General features: G+C 42.6%; 2 protein-coding genes across 9 annotated transcripts in view; both read right to left on the reverse strand.

The window, feature by feature from the left end:
* The window catches only part of zswim7 (zinc finger, SWIM-type containing 7), a 71,793-nt gene extending 70,237 nt beyond the window's left edge, over positions 1–1,556 (reverse strand). For all 5 annotated transcript variants that reach the window (XM_061897948.1, XM_061897947.1, XM_061897946.1 and 2 more), the window contains exon 1: positions 1,414–1,556. In XM_061897948.1, coding sequence (XP_061753932.1) covers positions 1,414–1,492 — 79 coding nt within the window. In that variant the 5' untranslated portion in view covers positions 1,493–1,556. The remainder of the gene's footprint in view (positions 1–1,413) is intronic.
* Positions 1,557–10,279: 8,723 nt separating this feature from the next.
* Positions 10,280–18,233, reverse strand: LOC133551340 (THAP domain-containing protein 6-like). Of its 4 annotated transcripts, none has more exons than XM_061897959.1 (7): positions 18,142–18,233; positions 17,551–17,743; positions 15,758–15,877; positions 13,130–13,341; positions 12,916–13,058; positions 12,272–12,373; positions 10,280–12,030 (listed from the first exon to the last, which is right to left on the reverse strand). In XM_061897959.1, the coding sequence occupies exons 1-5, from the start codon at positions 18,189–18,191 to the stop codon at positions 12,944–12,946; spliced, it is 690 nt and encodes a 229-aa protein (XP_061753943.1). In that variant the 5' UTR covers positions 18,192–18,233; the 3' UTR covers positions 10,280–12,030; positions 12,272–12,373; positions 12,916–12,943. The 4 variants fall into 4 exon arrangements, with proteins under 4 accessions (XP_061753943.1, XP_061753942.1, XP_061753941.1 ...); XM_061897958.1 differs by lacking the exon at positions 18,142–18,233 and adding an exon at positions 17,984–18,116; XM_061897957.1 differs by lacking the exon at positions 18,142–18,233 and adding an exon at positions 17,813–17,974 and having other exon boundaries at positions 10,280–10,830.
* Positions 18,234–23,310: the final 5,077 nt, after the last annotated feature.

Genomic DNA, 23,310 nt, shown 5'->3' on the forward strand with positions numbered 1-23,310 from the left:
ATAATTTTTGAAGTTTTTATTACCATGAGTGCACAATTACTTCGCTTTAATGTAATGTTTTTTTAACATCTCGCTTTTTTAAACAGCTCAACACAAGAAGAACATAAACACACTTTTAATGAGACAGAGGCAGTCAGTAGGCAGGAAACCTTTATAATACTTTAGTTTTGTCGTCAAAACATGTCAAGACACCTTCTCAAATTGTCAATAAAACAGGAAAAGTCACCCAACAGCTGACAGTATTGCAGTTGTATGGATTTAAAAAAAAAAACAAGACAGTATACAGACTAAGGCATTTAAAATCAGTAATACCACACCACTTTGCACCCTTAAGCACAACCGGCACTAAACCTGCAGAAAATAGTTCTTCTCAGGTTCCTCTATATTTACATGTTCACACTTTGCACTATTTTGTTACACTTGTATTTCTTACATGGCTATTATTTTTGCATCTTGATTTTAAGACGTTATTGTTAAGTGTTAAATGTGATTTTGAATGATGTTTACATTGATTATTTGACTGTTTTTTATGGTTGTATTGACATTTCCTTTCTGCCTTGATAGATGAGGGGATTACAATCAGAGGAAGGTTACATTTGAATTAAAAATGCTCACATGTATTATTTTTTTATCCTGGTCGTTATTTTAGGTAGGTCACAGAAAATATCAACAATTATCAATATCGACCGATATAAAACACTAATATCAGGCAGGATACACTTTTCAACCAAAATGCACAGCCCGACAACAAAGCATAAATAACTTTTGGATTGACCGTAACTACAGTAGAAAATGAGGAAAGATTGGTGTGTGTTTTATGTCATTCTATTACATTTTGCAACATCGTATCGCTGACTCTGACAGACTAAGCAGTGTTATTAAATATTACAAATGTACTTAAAATTAAAATATTAGGGACAGCGTGGCGCAGTGGGAGAGTGGCCGTGCGCAACCCGAGGGTCCCTGGTTCAATCCCCATCTAGTACCAACCTCGTCACGTCCGTTGTGACCTGAGCAAGACACTTCACCCTTCCTCCTGATGAGTGCCTTGCATGGCAGCTCCCTCCATCAGTGTGTGAATGTGTGTGTGAATGTGGAAGTATTGTCAAAGCGCTTTGAGTACCTTTGAGTGCGACAACGTGTGAAACAGCAGCACCCTCTAGCGGCAGAACGTCAAACCGCATCAAGAGTGGTAGAAGTGGTCAAAGTATTTTTTTGTAAAAACAACTTTAAGGACTAACAGGAAACTATTTCTCGTTGACCAAAATACATATGACCTCACTGCCGACATAATTATGTCCCACATTAAGCGAGTGCGCGCTTCAAACAAGCCACTTAGACCACTATCACCCCCGTATACACAATTGTGCAAGATATACATAATACTTCGTCTTAATGTATCGTTGATCTTACTTTGAGATGTTTCTTGGTAAATGTTATGGATATCTCGGAAAAGCTGCTCAGCTACAGCAGGTAACACAGCAGACGTCATTCTTCACGCCAAGAATGTTCATGTTGTATTCACAGATGTCGTCAGTTGTCCTTCAGCCAATGGAGTAACACTTCCGGATGGAAAGTCGCATTCCCTTCAAAATAAAAGCATCTTCCCCCATTCAACTGGAATATATTCCTGCATGTCAACTAGAAAAAATCCACATTCACAGTACACAGTAATGTCATGTTTAGCAAATATATCTGTTTTATTTGGAATATATATACATACGTAGCCGAGTGTCCTGGGTTTGCATATTCTGTGTACTTATATAATAATATAATAAAGGGGAGTCATGAGAACAGGTCCAGTCTCCACCACTTCTTTATTCTTCTCTCCTTTACACCCTCTTCAACAACCCACTTTTAAAGACCTCTTACGTCACAGCCCTACGGCAACTCTGGACTCCTCCTTACCTATAGTGACGGGATCGGCAGTTCTTTTGACTGTACTGAATCACTAGCAACAGTTCCTTAAATTGATTCGTTCAAAAGATTCGTTCACCAAATCACTTCTGCAGCAGCAGTTCTGTGTGCAGGCCGGCGAATCATGAGTCAGTCAGTAATAGCTTCCCCAGCGGCAAATCTCGGTGTGTGTGAATCGGACAAGATAATAATAATTTATTTTAAAATTTGCCACCAATATGATTTTCTTTTTTTCCCTTCTTTTTTTGTGTCCTCTCCATGAGGTGTCCATGACATTTTAAAATGGATCTTAAAACAAAATTTAAAAAAAAAAAGTTTTTTAAAGTGGTAAAAATTACATACAAATTTAAAAATTGTATTATTCTTGTGGAGGGAGGTTGTGATCAGCACACTGCAGATGTAAATGTCAGCTGCTAGGCGCCAGCCGAGGCCACCCGGCAGGACGCCCCACCGGGAGCCGTAGCTGAGGTAATCCGCGAGAAGGGCCCGACGCACGTCCAGGGTCACCAACGCACCGCTGCACCGACACCCCGCCTCGCCCGCCTCGCCCGCCTTCCCGGTGGCCTCGGTCGCTCTACCGCCCGTGCGTCGGCCTCCCCTCACCGGGGGGTCGGCCGCGTGGGTGAGGGGGGCGGCCGTACCGACGCGGCACGTGCCCAGCCCCGCTTTGCACCCCAGCCCGACCGACCCAGCCCTTAGAGCCAATCCTTGTCCCGAAGTTACGGATCTGTCTTGCCGACTTCCCTTACCCGCCTTGTTCTAACATGCCAGAGGCCGTTCACCTTGGAGACCTGCTGCGGATATGGGTACGGCCTGGCGCGAGATTTACACCTTCTCCCCCGGATTTTCAAGGGCCGGCGAGAGCTCACCGGACGTCGCAATCACGACGCTTTCCAGGGCGCGGGCCCCTCTCTCGGGACGAACCCATTACAGGGTGCCCTGCCCTTCACACAGAAAAGAGAACTCTCCCCGGGGCCCCCGCTAGCTTCTCCGGGATCGTTTGCGTCACCGCACTGGGCGCCTCGCGGCGCCGATCTCCGCCTGTCCAGGTTCGAGGATCTGAACCCGACTCCCTTTCGTTCGACCGGGGGCGACGTAGGACATCGCCCCGCCCTTGCGAGGTGCCGGTACTGCACATGCCTGATTTTTCCATCCCGTTTTGTTTGCAGGCGGATGCGTCGGGCAGAGGACTGGGAGCCGTTTTATCTCAGGAGCGGGGGGGCACCGACCATCCGGTCCTGTATATCAGCAGGAAACTATCAGAAAGAGAGGCCAGATATAGCACGGTGGAGAGGGAGTGCCTCGCCATCCGGTGGGCGGTCGGTGCCCTCCGGTACTATCTGCTGGGACGCCCATTCAGCCTCTGCTCGAACCACAAGCCCCTTCAGTGGCTCCACCGCATGAAAGATGCCAACGCGCGGATCACCCGGTGGTATCTCGCTTTACATCCCTACAATTTCAGAGTGATCCATAGGCCGGGAGCGCAGATGGCCGTGGCGGACTTCCTCTCCCGCGCTCAGGCGGGGGGGGGGGAGTAGGTGCGGCCGGCCGATGTCCCGGCCTAAGTCTGGCGGTGGAGGTATGTGGAGGGAGGTTGTGATCAGCACACTGCAAATGTAAATGTCAGCGACCCCGTCTGGGCTACTGGAGACAGTGCACCCTCAGACGGGGGCGTGGCATGGGCGGGACGGCGAGACGCAGCTGGCAGGTGATTAGATTTCGCAGGTGGTACGCGTGAATCTAATCAACTGTTGTCTTTAAGAATGAGCAGCCGGCAGATGAGGAGGTGAGAGGATTGGAGAGACTGAAAAGTCTACATGAAAATGCACTTGGTCGAGAAGAACTATATTAAAAACCCTGTCAACTCTGAGGAACTGGCTTCTGGCGTGGATCTGTGGCACTGTGAGTAGGAAAAAGCTTACAATTATTTTTACATTTTAACATTTGACTCGACAACAAAATTTAAATATATTCTTAAATGTGTTGGAAATGCAATTTTTTTCTACATTGTTACATTATATTTATTTTAACAATTCATAGTGGATTTGACAAGATAGAAAACACCATTCTAAAATGTGTTACAAGTTTTATTTTTCGCATTACATTTTATTATTTTAACATGTAATGTTTCTAACAAAACATACATGTGTTAAAAATGTCATAAAAATCACTCTTCCTTTTATATCACATCCAATGTGGGTTATTTAACTTTTTTTAAACAATTATGATCACTCCAAAAGCGGTATATAATAAACTCGATTTGAAAAATTGAATAAAAAAATGTGTGCAGGTCGGCGAATCATGGGTCAGTCAGTAACAGCTTCCCCAGCGGCAGATCTCGCTGTCTGTCAGTTCCCGAACGGAACGACACAAGCCCTCAGCACCCAATGAACGACGCGCAAAGTGACTGAACGAGATCCTCAATGTGACGTCATCCTCCGCGACACAGACAGTTCCCTGTGTCAGTACGTTCGCGAACGTGATTCACGTGATTCGCGCCAGTTCCACTCATGGTCGCGGCGGAGCTCAACTGAACTGAGAAAGGAACAAATCAGTTAATGAAGTGATTCGGTTCAGTACGTTCACTCAAAATATTCGTTCGTTCGAACAATTCGTTCGCAAACGACACAACACTACTTACCTAACTTTCTCTGGTAATACCCCCCCCCCCCCCTCAATTAGAAACGTCCCCGTTTCGTCACAAACAAAACAGGTAACAAACAAGGGGAAATAGAGCAGAGAAGAAAAAAAAAATTCACCGACTTAATGCACACAACAAATCAACAATATCTTTAACTGATCCAGTACCATATTGCATAGGCTAGCACACCGGCCCCTCAAAACATGCAAAAACTTGCAGATGCGAAGGAGGTCGTGAGATAGGTCGCCCCCCCAGCTAGATAGTCCGATTGTGCGCAGTATGTTACCCCAGTCACCCCCTGCGAGATAGTCCGATTATGACGCTCCATCATGCCATCAGACTTGGGGTTATAGGCAGTAGTGCGTGTCCTTTTTTCTTTTTTTTTTCGTATTTCAAGCAACTGGCAGAGTCTAATTGAAGGGGAAACACCCTGGGGCCCCACGCCCCCCAAGGGAACTTCTGGGCCACATTTACAATGTCCATGATCACCCTCTGGAGGGGCCGACAAACCTGGGACCCCCCATGGGAACTTTTGGGCCACATTTAGAATGTCCATGACCACCCCGTCCCGAGGGGCCGACAAATCTGGGACCTGCCCACGGGGACGTTGAGGGCACCGACGAATCCGACACGCTCTACACTGCTCACAACCACCGTCGGATGTCTTTCAGCATGAAGGGCCAGTAGTAAGATTGCCGGGAACGCCTCCGTAACCAGCTGGCTCACGTCCGCAGCAAACACCTCCAAACTCACGTGCCGATAGGCTGAACCCGAAGCGGTCCATCAATTGTCTCTGTCCAAAAGCTGCCCCCAGTCTCTCTTCAACAACTCCTCGTTGCAGCTGCGGCCGGCTCCCACCGTCGCGCTAACGGCTACTTCCAACTGCCTCGCACCAGCTGAGAAACTCTAGTTCCTGTCGCCGGTGAAGGGAGCGGTGTAAAAAATGTCAATTTTTGACATTCATGCCGTGTGAGTGTCTGTCAAACAGTGCCTTGCCGGGCTTAAAAGGGTCCTCGTCACCACACCACGTGTCCGCAAAATAGCCAGGAAGCTTGGCAGCTTACTATACGCGTGCAGCTAACTGGAAACTCACGAGTCCCGTGTAACGCTTTCTTCTTTTTTTTCAACACAGCAGTTACAAACCCCGTTTCCATATGAGTGGGGAAATTGTGTTAAATGTAAATATAAACGGAATACAATGATTTGCAAATCCTTTTCAACCCATATTCAATTGAATGCACTACAAAGACAAGATATTTGATGTTTTGCAAATAATAATTTATTTAGAATTTCATGGCTGCAACACGTGCCAAAGTAGTTGGGAAAGGACATGTTCACCACTGTGTTACATCACATTTTCTTTTAACAACACTCAATAAACGTTTGGGAACTGAAGAAAATAATTGTTGACGCTTTGAAAGTGGAATTCTTTCCCATTCTTGTTTTATGGAGAGCTTCAGTCGTTCAACAGTCCGGGGTCTCCGCTGACGTATTTTACACTTCATAATGGCCCACACATTTTTGATGGAAGACAGGTCTGGACTGCAGGCGGGCCAGGAAAGTACCCGCATTCTTTTTTTTACGAAGCCACGCTGTTGTAACACTTGTCTTGCTGAAATAAGCAGGGGCGTCCATGATAACGTTGCTTGGATGACAACATATGTTGCTCCAAAACCTGTATGGACCTTTCAGCATTAGTGGTGCCTTCACAGATGTGTGAGTTACCCATGCCTTGGGCACTAATGCACCCCCATACCATCACAGATGCTGGCTTTTGAATTTTGCGCCTATAACAATCCATCCATCCATCCATCCACCTTCTTCTGCTTGTCCGAGGTCGGGTCGCGGGGGCAGTAGCCAAAGTAGAGAAGCCCAGACCTTCCTCTCCCCAGCCACTTCGTCCAGCTCTTCCCGGGGGGTTCCTGAGGTGTTCCCAGGCCAGCCGGGAGACATAGTCTTCTCAACGTGTCCTGGGTTTTCCCCGTGGCCCCCTACCGGTTGGACGTGCCCTAAACACCTCCATAGGAAGGCGTTTGGGTGGCATCCAACAATCCAAATGGTTATTTTCCTCTTTCTTCCGGAGGACACCACGTCCTCTGTTTCCAAATATAATTTGAAATGTGGACTCGTCAGACCACAGAACATCTTTCCACTTTGCATCAGTCCATCTTAGGTGAGCTCGGGCCCAGCCAAGCCAGCAGCGTTTCAGGATATTGTTGATAAATGGGTTTGGCTTTGCATAGCAGATTTTTAACTTGCACTTACAGATGTAACAACCAACTGTAGTTACTGACAGAGGTTTTATGAAGTGTTCCTGAGCCCATGTGGTGATATCCTTTACACACTGATGTCGGTTTTTGGATCAAAAGTCCGTAATATCATCGCTTACGTGCAGTGATTTCTCCAGATTCTCTAAACTTGTTGATGATTTTACGGACCGTAGATGGTAAAATCCCTAAATTCATTGCAATAGCTCGTTGAGAAATGTTAGTCTAAAACTGTTCGACAATTTGCTTACAAAGTGGTGACCCTCGCCCATCCTTGTTTTTGAATTACTTAGCATTTCATGGAAGCTGCTTTTATACCCAATCATGGCACCCAACTGTTCCCAAATAGCCTGCACACCTGTGGGATGTTCCAAATAATGTTCCATACCAGTGTTTGATGAGCATGCCTCAACTTTATCAGTATTTATGGCCACCCTTCCCGACTTCTTTGTCACGTGTTGCTGGCATCAAATTCTAAAGTTAATGATTATTTGCAACAACAAAAAAATGTTTATCAGTTTGAACATCAAACAACATGTCTTTGTAGTGCGTTCAAATGAACATGGGTTGAAAATTATTTGCAAATCATTGTATTCCGTTTGTATTTACATCTAACACAATTTCCCATCTCATATGGAAACAGGGTTTGTAAAATCCCATCGCTGCCACCAATGTAGCCGAGTGTCCTGGGTTCGCATATTCTGTGTACTTATATAACTATATAATAAAGGGAAGTCATGAGTGCAGGTCCAGTCTCCACCACTTCTTTAATGTTCTCACCTTTACACCTTCAACAAGCCACCTTTATAGACCTCTTACGTCACAGCCCTACTGCAACTCTGGAGGGACAAAACTCCTCCTCCTTACCTAACATTCTCTGGTAACTTGGGACACACTGAACTGTCTGTTACACATACATAGATATACATATACACACACGTCTTCTTTGTTCCTCCGTTGGGTCGACGAAGACCACTCTACTCATCATAGGGTTTCTTGGACTGGCTCTGTCTGTGCGTGCGCAGATGGCTGACGAGGCCGATCCTGGCACGGAAGGTTCGGGTACAAAAGGGACATGGGACGAGTGGGACTTCTCCAGGAGGGTTGATGCCAAGGGCTTTTCGGGCTTGCTTTTTCTTTTCTGCGGTGGTGATCCTGTTTGCTTCGCACACACACACGTACATACATTCATACATACAGTACATATATACTATACACACATGCCTGCATATACATCCATCCATCCATACATTTTCTACCCTTATTGCATTTGGGGTCCCAGGGGGTGCTGGAGCCTATCTCAGTTACAATCAGAAGGCGGTGTACACCCTGGACAAGTCGCCACCTCATCCCAGGGCCAACACAGATAGACAGACAACATTCATGCTCACATTCACACACTAGGGCCAATTTAGTGTTGTCAATCAACCTATAAACAAAACAACTTAGATTTATATTGCGCTTTTTTAGACACTCAAAGCACTCACAGAGAAGTGGGACTCATCATTCATCCCCACCTGGAGGTGGTAAGCTACATCAGTAGCCACAGTTGCCCTGGGGTAGACTGACGGAAGCGTGGCTGCCAGTTTGCGCCTACAGCCCCTTCGACCACCACCTATCATTCATTCATCATTCATTCACCAGTGTGAGCGGCACTGGGGGCAAGGGTGAAGTGTCCTGCCCAAGGACCCAAGGGCAGCGATTTTTTGGATTTTAATAGGTGGGAAGCGAACCTGCAACCCTCAGGTTTTTGGCCAGCCGCTCTACCCACTACGCCATGCCGCCCCAGGTGCATGTCTTTGGAAGGGGGAGGAAGCCGAAGTACCCAAAGGGAACCCACGCAGTCACGGGGAGAACATGCAAACTCACACAGAAAGATCCCGAGCCCGGGATTGAACTCAGGACTACTCAGGACCTTCGTATTGTGAGTCAGACCCACTAACCCCTCCTCCACAGTGCTGCCACACCGTAGATGTTGAAATCCCTAAATTTCTTGCAATTGCGCTTTGAGAAACGTTATTCTTAAACTGTTTGACTATTGGCTCACACAGTTGTGGACAAAGGGGTGTACCTCGCCCCATCCTTTCTTGTGAAAGACTATGAGCATTTTTTGGGAAGCTGCTTTTATACCCAATCATGGCACCCACCTGTTCCCAATTAGCTTGCACACCTGTGGGATGTTCCAAATAAGGGTTTGATGAACATTCCTCAACTTTATCAGTATTTATTGCCACCTTTCCCAACTTCTTTGTCACGTGTTGCTGGCATCAAATTCTAAAGTTAATGATTATTTGCAAAAAAAAAAGTTTATCAGTTTGAACATCAAATATGTTGTCTTTGTAGCGTTTTCAACTGAATATGGGTTGAAAAGGATTTGCAAATAATTGTATTCCATTTATATTTACATCTAACACGATTTCCCAACTCATATGGAAACGGGGTTTGTACTTCTGCACTTCAAATGATGCTGCTAAAATACTTGACCGCCCACTGATTTGTAATTTGCACTTTCTCTATGTATTGCACTTGTATTTAAAATTATTTTACATTGCTTTCCATTCTGTAATTTAAAGTTTGTTATGTATTTTTAATCCTGTGTCATTTTAATTTGGGGTGTAAAATGTGCCATAAAAAGGACCACATGGAAATTAGCATGCTGCTAAATCTGATGCAGCCATCTTTTTAATGTAAATACAAATACAAATACAAACAAACAAACTTAGATTGGTCAGATCTAGTCTCCTAGACCATTCTAAGTCTATGAACAGAAACTGATGAAGCCATACTCGGATGAGAGGCGAAACATATTTTAAGACAAACCATACAGTCCAGTTGCAATCGATTGAATGCCCTAAGATGACAATGACCTGGGTGAATGAGAACATTTATAGACAACTAATGGAAATATTTTTTACATACACATTTAAAAAAATGTTGATTTTTTTTATCTTCATGTTCATATTATTTCTACTCAGAATTTTTTGTTTGTTTGTTTTCTATAATTTTGTTGTTGAAATAAAAATAAACATTCCAGCGTATTTTTCAAAGCCAGTTAATAAACCTAATCTATTTTGTGGTTTGTGCAGCCCTTTGAGACACTAGTGATTTAGGGCTATATAAGTAAACATTGATTGATTGATTTATATCTGCACCTTATTGCTTTTTTTTTATCCTGCACTACCAAGAGCTAATGCAACAAAATTTCGTTCTTATTTGTACTGTAAAGTTCAAATTTGAATGATAATAAAAAGGAAGTTTAAGTCGTATTCGGTTGTGAAATTGACTAAACATGAGGAATTTGTTTTGGGTAGCAGGTATGTAACCTTCAACACGCTGCAACCAACCAGCACAGTGAACGTTCAACATTTTTCCAATCCAACAAGAGAGGGTGCAAAATATTGAAAACTAAATTCAAAACTGTTTTTTTTATAAATGGCGACAGACTGGCATACAGTTTCCTTTAGTTATTTATAAGTCATTACAAAAACATAGAACAACTTCTTAAATAAGTTACATTTGATACAATGAACAAGTACATCAGTGCACAAGGAATAACATTTTTTATTTTCTTTCAACATATTTACACAATTTAATATTTACAGATGTATAAAAGCTGCCCATCAAACAGATTATGTGATTATATCTTAAAAATAAATAAATAAATACAATCAAACCTTGGAAAAGGACGAATTACACAGCCTTTACCTTGAATATGTAAATTGTCATTTTAGTGTTACAATATCATTTTTGCAATGTGATGCTATCTGTCCTGTCTGCATGGAAAACCGGTTGCGAGGACACAGGTTTCGCCCTCGTTCTGACCGACGATTTAACCTTTGAGGGGGAGGTCTTCCGGTTCTTTTGGAAGCTGGTGAACTGGCTGGAGCTGAAGAAAACGTAACAGCAGACATGGACAGTGCCATCCACTGCCGCCACGTTAGGAGACACCACAGTGGACCATGAGGAGGCGGTATTGGCCTGCCGATGAGTTATTATTCCAGGCCCCTTAATTGAACAACCAAATAGGGATGCCACAATTATAGATTTTCACTGAACAATTATAGTCTTGTGTAATATTATGTTTGATTAAATTCACAACAAAATAATTTATAAAATAAGCTTGTATATTTAGCTTTTTATTACTTTCGGAAACAAACAATAATCAATTAACATAACAGTACAAAATAAAAAGTATTATTAATACAGTGAAATTTAAAAAATAATAACTGTAATAATATAAGACTAAGATTACCTATATTAAACCCTCAGGGGAAAATGTTACTCATGTGGGTAAAACTCACGTGTTATTGTTATCAACTGTTATCAATGCCTATTTTACTCGTTTTTAATCATCTATTTGATGCTGTGTCAACAATAAGAGTAACGCACATAATTAGATCCCATGGTGTAGTGCTGTTGTACAAGATTATGTTAGTCTTTTACACTAGCCATATTAACTTACAAGTGGTAGGAAATGGATGGATGGATGCTTACAGTTCATTTGACACAAGCAGGAAGAAGCAATCTCTAACATTAAATTGTCATTGAATGACGTTGTTGACAGGAGTACTTGTCGCTGTTTGTTTATGCCCAACTGACTCAAAGGTCAGCTGCTGATTGTAAGTGATACCTCCTTTATATTGAACTCAATTCTTCATTAAAATAACTTGCAACTAACATAATTGAACTCAGTTAATATGTCTTACCTTTACTTTGGCGTGTAAAGCTGCTCTATATTGGATGTATTCGACCCTTTAGCCACAACTTTCTCTTTTGGGAGGTTTTACAAATGGGTGAGCCATCATCTTCAATGACTCCCTGGTCATTTTTTTAAGTACCCTAGGTTTTTCCACACTGCTGACTTCAGCTTTTTTTGGGTGAGAACAGTTTGCTGCTTTGTCCTGCTGCCATTTTTAAGCTAATGTAGCGCACTAGCGTCTCCCGATAGGTGTGTGTAGGCATCTGTACTGCTGGTGTTACTTTTTGTCACTCAGAGCAGGTTGTGCCAAAAGCAAAATAACAACATTCAGCATGAATGAGGATGACAAACATGGTGTAGAGGAGCCTTTGCAATAAAATATCAGCAACATTTTTAAAATCTTAAAATCAATTAATTGCCTGCAGCAACATAGATAATAAGTCAAGTGTCTTTAAGTCTTCAACACGGGGGGTAGGAGGTGGCACTCTGGATTTTAACATCTTGTCCTGTGTATTTGGAAACAATGAACACAACACTTAGGTCTTTTGCTCTTATCAAACACTAAAAAAAAGCTCTACAGACGACAGAATGAAGCCTCTGCAGACGGTCAATTATCAGCTTCGCACAGGACTATTTTCTGCATGTACGGTACAGTATATACTCTATATCTGTATCCCCACTTAGTGGACCAATCACAGTTTACAGTCACTAAAAAAAAAAAACCCACGTAAATTCGGAAATCCCTACCAATTGCCCTGAAACAGTTGAATCGATCCTGGCCGAAGCGATGAATCACATATTTTGAAGCTGCTCCAGTATTATGTTGATTAGGCCCCCAATGACAAGTACCTGTTAAAAAAAGAATGCATGTTAATATTTGTATGTCTACATATAATGCTTTGGCACAGAACATTTAAAGACTTAGAACAATGGCATCATTGATAGTGTAACAATATCATTCACTCATTATGTGAGCACAAGCCTAATGCAGTATTCAAAAAAATAATAAGGAAAGGGTTGATTGGCAACACTAAATTGGCCCCAGTGTGTGACTGTGAGTGTGACTTTTGTCTTTGTTAGCCCTGGGATGAGCTGGTGACTTGTCCAGGGTGTACACCGCCTTCTGCCCGAATGCAGCTGAGACAGGCTCCAACACCCCCCGCGAACCCGAAAGAGACAAGCGGTAGAAAATGGATCGATGGAGGGTAGTAGAGTACTACTGTAGTTATTGTCTCTCAGCAACAACTGTACTCTCTCTGACCATTTCAAAGCACATTTTTTTTTATATCACATTACCTATATATTTGCAACTGTTGCATCACACATTTGAAAGGGTTCATACGCACTGCTTATGTAAAAAAAAAGTATGCTTTGAATGCCATGAGGAATACCTTTGCAGTGTATGTTGATGCGGGAGATTTAAGTGCAGAGACTCTCGCGAGTAACAGTAGTCTTTAGGGGCGTGTCGGTGGAGGGGGTGCAAACTCCCTCTCCTTCTTGCTGAATTCTTGGTCCTGTTTTGGCAGGAGGTGAACTGGAAGATCCAAAATTTAGATTACAACGTGCCTTTAAAATAATAACTCAAACATTTAAAAACATATTCACCTGAGTATGAGTCCAGCTTTCTTTTTGAGCTCTTTATCTATTAGGTCGTTTCCTCTCAGATCCTCCAGAAGACCACAAAGTGCGCTCTTTGCCCTCCGTTCTCGATCTTTGGCATTTCTTTTCTCTCTTTCCAAACTTTCTACCTTGGCCAAAGCTGTGCTGAGTCTAGCTTTCATAGCAGCAGGACATGTGGGCAGTGCATAAGAGTGGTCCTAGTGGGGAGGAAAGATTTTCCTGTGTTATCACATCAATTAATTCTTTCATTGCTTTTGTAAAGTGCAGTCAACTGATCAGTAACCATAATTTCATCCATCTTCAAACCTATACCTCCCCCCAACAAAGTGTGTGTGTGTGTATGTCAGAAATGCACATTCAAATACACTCGGGGTGTCAAACGCTATCACACAGGGGGAAGTCACGTTGTTTACTGTACTCTGTAAGTGTGTGTGCCGATTTTAAAGATAGAGGAGGTGTTATGTGCCAGTCATCTGTGGTTGCGTTTTCTCGCTTGGACAAAATGCACACGACAGCCAGAAGTGTTTTTATGTGGGCACATTTTTTTTCAAACTTGACTTGGTGTGAAAGAAATGTGTTTATTTTGACAAAAATAGCTACGTTTGTGTTTGTTCGTTTCTGCTTAAAAAATTGTATTTTGTGACAGTCTGCGAATCCATAAATGCGTCATGACTCGTGAGCGAACTGAGCGGGGGTTTATAGGGGGAGAGATTGGTCAGTGCATGTTTTGGTCATAGAATATTTTTTTCAGGAATGGGAATTGAACAGCAAAAAATATGATTAGTTTATTCAGAATTAGATTCCAAACAAGAAAAATGTAATTGAAAATCTATGCGTTTTTCTTTTTCAGCGTCAAAGGGCAATAACCACATTCAGAAAACGAATTAGATTTTCATTGTAATTTCTTACAGTAAAATTTCAAATGACCAGCAAGCAGAAATGAAATAACAAACCAGAGACACATTTGTTTTTTGTTTTTTGCTATTTCAAGAAATTTGTTTATTTTATATATATATATATATATATATATATATATATATATATATATATATATATATATATATATATAAAATAAATATGTATATATAGCTAGAATTCACTGAAAGGCAAGTATTTCTTATATACCGTATTTTCTGCACTATAAGGCGCACCTAAAAACCAAAAATTTTCTCATTTATAATCCGGGCGCCTCATATATGGACCAATTTTGAGCCACAATAAGCGGTATAAATGGATGGATGGAGATCTCGCAACTACGGTAAGCAGCCGCCAACTTCATTTTCCCCCGTAGAAGTGTGCTTCTTCTGCTACGCTTCTTCTTCTACAGCCGCCAACCTTATTTTCTCCTGTAGAAGAAGCGCGCGGTTCATGCTGGGATATATGACTGCGGGAGGCGTGTCGTTTCTGTGTTTATTCTGATGATTAAAGACCCCAAAATGGCTCCTACTAAGAGACACGATTACGACGGAGAGTTTAAACGAATCAATGGTGCAGAAGTGGAGGAAGTAACAAGGGTGGATTGACAAAAGAACTCCAGCTGCTAGATATTGGTGTCAACAGGGCATTCAAAGCTAGACTATGAACTGCGTGGGAACAGTGGATGACAGAAAGCGAACACACGTTCACCAAGACAGGGAGACAGCGCCGGACGACATACGCCATTATCTGCCAGTGGATCGTAAATGCTTGGGCTGATATATCAGTCTCAACTGTGGTCCGAGATTTCAGGAAGGCAGGAATTGTCACTGAACTGCTAGACAACAGCAGCGACACTGACTCTATTAATGATGACTCTGACGAGACGTGTTGGATGCCGTATTAGCCCAACTGTTTGATTCGAACACTGAAGAAGAAGAATTTGAGGGATTCGTGGATGAGGAATGACTTAACAAAGTGAGCTTTACATATTTATTTTGTGTGTTGTGTTGTGTGACATTAACGTTTGAGCAACGTTGAGTTATTGATATATTGTTATTGGTTTGCACTATTTCGTTAGCATACTAATGTTGCACTCACGTTTGATTTACCGTAACCGTATATCATACATGTTATACCTTGCTGTTGTTAAAAGATAAACGAAATACCACGTCACTGACTTTACCTCGGGGAAAATAATAAAACAGCTGTTTATTCATTTTGGGAGTGCACGGAGTTGTCAGAACGCTAGTTTGTAATCTATTAATAAAGTTTGACTGACCTATCTGACTGTTTTGTTGACATTCCCTTCAGCGCAGCTCCATCTAATCGATGCATAACATGACCACAGCCTCTACTGTTGCACCTATTCTATGTGCCTTATAATGCGGTGCGCCTTATATGTGAACAAAGTTTTTAAATAGGTCATTCATTGAAAGTGCGCCTTATAATCTGGTGCGCATTATAGTACGGAAATACGGTACATATATATATATATATATATGAAATACATGACTTGGTGAATTCTAGCTGTAAATATACTCCTCCCCTCTTAACCGCGCCCCCAAACCCCCATCTCCCGAAATCGGAGGTCTCAAGGTTTGCAAGTATGTGAATATGATTATGTCTGAAAGGAGTGACATGTTGCTCACAGCTGTTTAGGGCTCTGTCAGACCCAGTACAGTACCCCATACTCACAAGACTGAGGTCATTTTGAGGTTCTGCCACTGCCACAGGAGGAGAACAATAAGCTGACGGGCTTGGAGATGTTGCTGTGTTTGCCTTTTTGGATGTCAAGCTTCTTCTGGTTGCTACTGGCTGAAAAAGAAAACAATCACACCTAATAATAAATATGTGTACAGTAACACACAGCACATACTTGAACACAAAATTATTTTATATAACAGTATAGTGTAGGACCAATTTAGTGTTGTCAATCAACCTATCCCCAGGTGGATGTCTTTGGAGGTGGGAGGAAGCCAGAGTACCTGGAGGGAACCCACGCAGTCACGGGGAGAACTTGTCCAGGGTGTACCATCCAGTATGAGGGTAGCATATCCAACCCATTTCACATTAAGCGCGGAGTCAAGCAAGGTTGCGACCTTGCTCCTACCCTTTTCGGTATCTTCTTTGCCCTGCTCATCAAACATGCTTTTGGGACTGCAACAGAAGGGGTATATCTACGTACAAGATCTGACGGCCGACTTTTCAACCTAGCCCGTCTTAAAGCAAGGACCAAAGTCCGTGAGACAACCATCCGGGACATGCTCTTTGCTGATGATGCCGCCGTCATTTCGCACACTGAACCAGAACTCCAGTGCCTTATGGACAGATTCTCCCAGGCCTGCAAAGACTTTGGGCTTTGCATCAGCCTAAACAAGACCAATGTGCTCAGTCAGGAAGTGGACACTCCACCAGCCATCACAATTGATAAGCACCAACTCAAAATAGTACAACAATTTACTTACCTGGGATCCACCATCAGTGACAATCTGTCCCTTGATGGTGAGATCAACAAACGTATCGGCAAAGCTGCCACAACCCTAGGGCGCCTCACAACCCGCGTCTGGGAGAACCTGAAGCTGACAACTCCTACCAAGATGGCAGTGTACAACGCCTGCATTGTCAGCACTCTTCTCTACGGCAGCGAAACATGGACAACATACTCCAAACAGGAGCGCAAACTGAACACCTTCCACATGCGCTGCCTTCGCCGCATCCTCGGCATCCATTGGAGTGACAAGGTGACGAATGCCCAAGTCCTCCAACGCGCTGGTCTTCCTACCATGTTCACGCTGCTCAGACAACGCAGGCTGCGTTGGCTCGGCCACGTGTGCCGTATGGAGGATGGACGTATCCCAAAGGACATCCTGTATGGCGAACTTGCCTCTGGCAAGAGATCTGTTGGCCGGCCGAAACTGCGCTTCAAAGATATCTGCAAGCGGGACATGAAAGCCCTGGACATAAACACTGAACATTGGGAAGATGTAGCGGCTGACCGCAGCAAATGGCACAGTGTCCTTCACAAACAGCTGAAGACTGGCGAGGAAAAGATCCATGCCACAGCCAATGAAAAAAGAACCAAGCGGAAGACAAGCACTCCTGCAGTTGCGCCTTCCAGCTACATCTGCAGTAAATGCGGCCGTGTTTGCCTCTCCCACATCGGACTCATCAGCCACAGCAGGCGTTGTCGCTGAGTTTAAACTTGACCTCTGGACTGGCGCAGTATCCATAGTCGTTACGACTGACGGAGGCCTTTGATAGTGTAGGACCAATTTAGTGTTGTCAATCAACCTATCCCCAGGTGGATGTCTTTGGAGGTGGGAGGAAGCCAGAGTACCCGGAGGGAACCCACGCAGTCACGGGGAGAACTTGTCCAGGGTGTACCCCGCCTACAGCTGAGATGGGCTCCACCACCCCCGCCCCCCCAAAAGGAACAAGCGGTAGAAATGGATGGGTGGAGTATAGTGTAGTTTTAGTGGTGTACCTACTCTTTGTAGATGTGTTGGAAAGTTGAAGACAGATGGAATAACTCCATCCCTGATTCGAACAGTTTGACCCGTCCTGTCGAAGTCCTCCTTTCTGAAGTGCTGACTACAGAGTCTGGTTGACGGACTGGCCATGAACGCCTCTCTTCGCAGGGCTGATTCCCACCGCTTCCTCGATTTGATATCAGTAGGAAACCTTCAAATGCGCGAAACGTTACTAAAACAGCCATCACAAATATCCACAGTTTAGTAGAATAGGACTTACTTCTTATACAATGTTATTTTCGATTCACTGCTGTTGTTATTTAATCCGAAAATACAGTACTTCGCTATTGTTGTTGTTTGGGACTGGCTTAACATTATCCTCAATTCCATCCACTGTATTTGTCATGCTAATGTCATATGTACTTAACATAACAGAAACTATTTCTCCTACCTGTGAAAAGTAATCCCACGCAATTTGTTTTCGGCAGTTTGTCGATTTTTACAACAATAAGCAGGGCAGTGATAAGGCATGTTTACTGATATCTTAAAGAATGACTGCCGCAAAATGGCGGACAGTTAGACGCATGAACAGGCCCATAGATATCTTACATGAATAGATGCTGCATTGGATCCTCGGGCACAAGAAATTCGGCCGCCATCTTGAACAGGTCTACTCCTCTTTGAGCAGCAGAAAGAACAAGGACAAACACGATGGCGCAGTATTGTGCTGAATATTCTTGCACAAATTGGCAGACGGTGGAAAACAAGTCACTGGGGATTACTTTTCACAAATAGTGAACATTACTATTCTATTGGATCCATCCATCCATCCATCTTCCGCTTATCCGAGGTCGGGTCGCGGGGGCAGCAGCCTAAGCAGGGAAACCCAGACTTCCCTCTCCCCAGCCACTTCGTCTAGCTCTTCCCGGGGGATCCCGAGGCGTTCCCAGGCCAGCCGGGAGACATAGTCTTCCCAACGTGTCCTGGGTCTTCCCCGTGGCCTCCTACCGGTTGGACGTGCCCTAAACACCTCCCTAGGGAGGCGTTCGGGTGGCATCCTGACCAGATGCCCGAACCACTTCATCTGGCTCCTCTCGATGTGAAGGAGCAGCGGCTTTACTTTGAGTTCCTCCCGGATGGCAGACCTTCTCACCCTATCTCTAAGGGAGAGCCCCGCCACACGGCGGAGGAAACTCATTTCGGCCGCTTGTACCCGTGATCTTATCCTTTCGGTCATGACCCAAAGCTCATGACCATAGGTGAGGATGGGAACGTAGATCGACCGGTAAATTGAGAGCTTTGCCTTCCGGCTCAGCTCCTTCTTCACCACAACGGATCGGTAAAACGTCCGCATTACTGAAGACGCCGCACCGATCCGCCTGTCGATCTCACGATCCACTCTTCCCTCACTCGTGAACAAGACTCCTAGGTATTTGAACTCCTCCACTTGGGGCAGGGTCTCCTCCCCAACCCGGAGATGGCATTCCACCCTTTTCCGGGCGAGAACCATTGACTCGGACTTGGAGGTGCTGATTCTCATTCCGGTCGCTTCACACTCGGCTGCGAACCGATCCAGCGAGAGCTGAAGATCCCGGTCAGATGAAGCCATCAGGGCCACATCATCTGCAAAAATCAGAGACCTAATCCTGCGGTTACCAAACCGGAACCCCTCAACGCCTTGACTGCGCCTAGAAATTCTGTCCATAAAAGTTATGAACAGAATCGGTGACAAAGGACAGCCTTGGCGGAGTCCAACCCTCACTGGAAATGTGTTATAATTACTGCCGGCAATGCGGACCAAGCTCTGACACTGATCGTACAGGGAGCGGACCGCCACAATAAGACAGTCCGATACCCCATACTCTCTGAGCACTCCCCACAGGACTTCCCGAGGGACACAGTCGAATGCCTTCTCCAAGTCCACAAAGCACATGTAAACTGGTTGGGCAAACTCCCATGCACCCTCAAGAACCCTGCCGAGAGTATAGAGCTGGTCCACAGTCCCACGACCAGGATGAAAACCACACTGTTCCTCCTGAATCCAAGGTTCGACTATCCGACGTAGCCTCCTCTCCAGTACACCTAAATAAACCTATTCTATTGGATATGTTTTGTAAATCGAATATTATTGTACTTAACGTTCCCTCTAAGGCAGTGGTCCCCAACCACCGATTGTTACCGGGCCGCAGAATAATTTTTTATTAAGTTGTAATTATTATTTTTAATTGTTTTTATTTATTTATTTTTTAAATCAACATATAAAACACAAGATACACTTACAATTAGTGCACCAACCCAAAAAACCTCCCTTTTTAATGACAAAAACCTCCCTTTTTCATGACAAAGAAAAAGGGAGTTTTTTTGGGTTGGTGCACTAATTGTAAGTGTATCTTGTGTTTTATATGTTGATTTAAAAAACAAACAAACAATTAAAAACAATAAAAATAAAAAAAATTACAAAAATAATAAAAAATATTCTGCCGCCCGGTAACAATCGGTGGTTGGGGACCACTGCCTTAGAGGGAACGTTGAGTACAATAATATTCGATTTACAAAATATACACAATAGAATAGTAATGTGCCGGGCCGCGGGACAAATTATCAAGCGTTGACCAGTCCGCAGCTACAAAAAGATTGGGGACCACTGCTCTAGGGCAGTGGTTCTCAACCTTTGTTCAGGGATGTACCCCCTGTGAACATTTTTTTAATTCAAGTACCCCCTAATCAGAGCAAAGCATTTTTGGTTGAAAAAAAGAGATAAAAAAGTAAAATACAGTACAACTTCATCAGTTTCTGATTTATTAAATTGTATAACAATGCAAAATATTGCTCATTTGTATAGTGGTCTTTCTTGAAATATTTGGAAAAAAAGATATAAAAATAACTAAAAACTTGTTGAAAAATAAACAAGTGATTCAATTATAAATAAAGATTTCTACACATAGAAGTAATCATCAACTTAAAGTGCCCTCTTTGGGGATTTTAATAGAGATCCATCTGGATTCATCAACTTCATTCTAAACATTTCTTCACACAAAAAGAAATCTTTAACATCAATATTTATGGAACATGTGCACAAAAAATCTAGCTGTCAACACTGAATATTGCATTGTGGCATTTTTTTTCACAGTTTATTAACTTACATTCATATTTTGTTGAAGTATTATTCCATAAATATATTTATAAAGGATTTTTGAATTGTTGCTGTTTTTAGAATATAAAAAAAAAATCTCACATACCCTTTGGCATACCTTCAAGTACCCCAAGGGGTACGCGGACCCCCATTTGAGAACCACTGCTCTAAGGTATGCGCCTGTGCAATTGCACACAGCTCAGGCATCCTCTGCGCACAGCAAATCTAGGCCGCGCACAAAATCGAATAAAAATATAAGCGCATAACAGTGTGCACGTCTGCTGTTTCTCACATGTGCGCCACTGAATGCTCAAGGAGTTTTGGCATTTGCTCACACATATGAAAAATTGGAGGGAAAATTGATTGTACTGTAAAGAAATTATTGCCAGCTCCTGCAGCTATCTTAGTTACCTACTGTATGTCAGTGTGTGAATGTGTGTGTGAATGGGCGAATGTGGAAATACTGTCAAAGCGCTTTGGGCTCCTTAAAAAGGAGTAGAAAAGCGCTTTAAGTACAACCCATTTACCATTAGTGCCATTGTTTGGGATATTAACCGAGACTTTATTAGTCATTTTCATTAACTCTGACTTAATTACAACATACATAATACATACATAATAATGTACCCTGCCATCCGCCCGATTGTAGCTGAGATAGGCGCCAGCGCCCCCCGCGACCCCAAAAGGGAATAAGCGGTAGAAAATGGATGGATAATAATGCTATAGAACAAATATTATTAGGATAACATTAACCGGATATCTTTTTTTTTTTTTTGCACAGAATGTACTCACGTGTAATTCACCTCAGCCAGCTGTCAGGTCTTAATAAAAAAAAATTTCGTGATCGCTTTTATATTTGCCTCTAACCCTTTCAAAATAAGACTAAATCTAGTGAGGGCACCAAACATAGACATCTTAATAGTAGACACAGCATCGAGCGCTACTGCCTACTGGCGCTGACGAGTGGTGATCCGCTCCACTCAGTGCAATTCATTTGACAGGAGCAATGACCCGTCAGAGCATTTAATTCATTTTACCTCACTGAATACCACTGATTTCCACGCGTTTTCTTTGTCGTACATGTAGCTATGATTTAGGACACATGTTTTTGCGTGTTTTATTATTCATAGTTTGCTTAACAGTAATAGAATATTCTTAAATGCTATAAGTGACCAGACGTCCGAGATTAAAACTGGGAATATACTCCCAGAGAAAGGGGGAAAAAGCTCAGCTATTTTTAAATTCAAGAAACAATATGATTAAGATACTTGCGTATATCCTACATAAACAATGTATGAATACATTAGATATCTATATATCTTATGGACCTATAGACTGTATCTGAGAGTTTATTCTGTCTTTACACTTTGTATTGATATTTTGTATTATATTCTTCCCTTAAATTATCATGTTTACAGTGATTGTTTTATACGTCTTTTTTATGTATGTCGCTTTGAATAAAAGTCCCACACATTTCACGAAGGTGGGCTACTTTGATTGATTGATTGATACTTTTATTAGTAGATTGCACAGTTCAGTACATATTCCGTACAATTGACCACTAAATGGTAACACCCGAATAAGTTTTTCAACTTGTTTAAGTTGGGGTCCACGTTAATCAATTCATGGTAGTGAAGTGGAGTGAAGTGAATTATATTTATATAGCGCTTTTTTCTAGTGACACAAAATTGGGTTGGAAAGCTAGACTAAATTAAGACTTGTATAATACTGTACAGGCACTGTCCATCTGATTGTCTAGTTAGCTAACACACACAATCTGGATTGTGGTCCCAACTTTTACCCCTGTTGGCTTTTCCAATCTTTATATTCATTTATTTCAACTTTATGTTATTCAAGTATGACATTTTAAATTGAATTAATTTCATTGACTGTGATGAGGTGGCCTTCCGCCCGATTGTAGCTGAGATAGGCACCAGCGCCCCCGTAATCCCAATAGGGAAAAAGCGGTAGGAAATGGATGGATGGATGGATAATTTCATTGACAAGCAAATCTTTTATGGTCATACTCTTGTTTGCTAGCGGCTACAATTTCAGTACTATTGAATTGATTGATTGATTAAAACTTTTATTAGTAGATTGCACAGTACAGTACATATTCCTTACAATTGACCACTAAATGATAATACCCAAATCAAATTTTTAACTTGTTTAAGTCGGGGTCCACGTTAATTATTCATGGAGATCTTTGCTCCTTCCCAACACCGTAGTAATATTCTTTTCACAAAATTGATTGATTGTTTGATACTTTTATTAGTATATTGCACAGTTCAGTACATATTCCATACAATTGACCACTAAATGATAACACCCAAATCAAATTTTTAACTTGTTTAAGTCGGGGTCCACGTTAATTATTCATGGAGATCTTTGCTCCTTCCCAACACCGTAGTAATATTATTTTCACAAAATTGATTGATTGTTTGATACTTTTATTAGTATATTGCACAGTTCAGTACATATTCCATACAATTGACCACTAAATGGTAGCACCCAAAGTTTTTCAACTGGTTTAAGTTGAGGTCCACGTTAATCAATTCATGGTAAAATACAACCAATAGTATATTAATGTTAAATCTTACTTGTGAAAAGTAATCCCCCAATTCCAATTTTCAACAGTCTGCTCT

This window comes from Nerophis ophidion, linkage group LG04, assembly GCF_033978795.1.
Source record: "Nerophis ophidion isolate RoL-2023_Sa linkage group LG04, RoL_Noph_v1.0, whole genome shotgun sequence".
NCBI classification, from domain to species: Eukaryota; Metazoa; Chordata; class Actinopteri; order Syngnathiformes; family Syngnathidae; genus Nerophis; species Nerophis ophidion.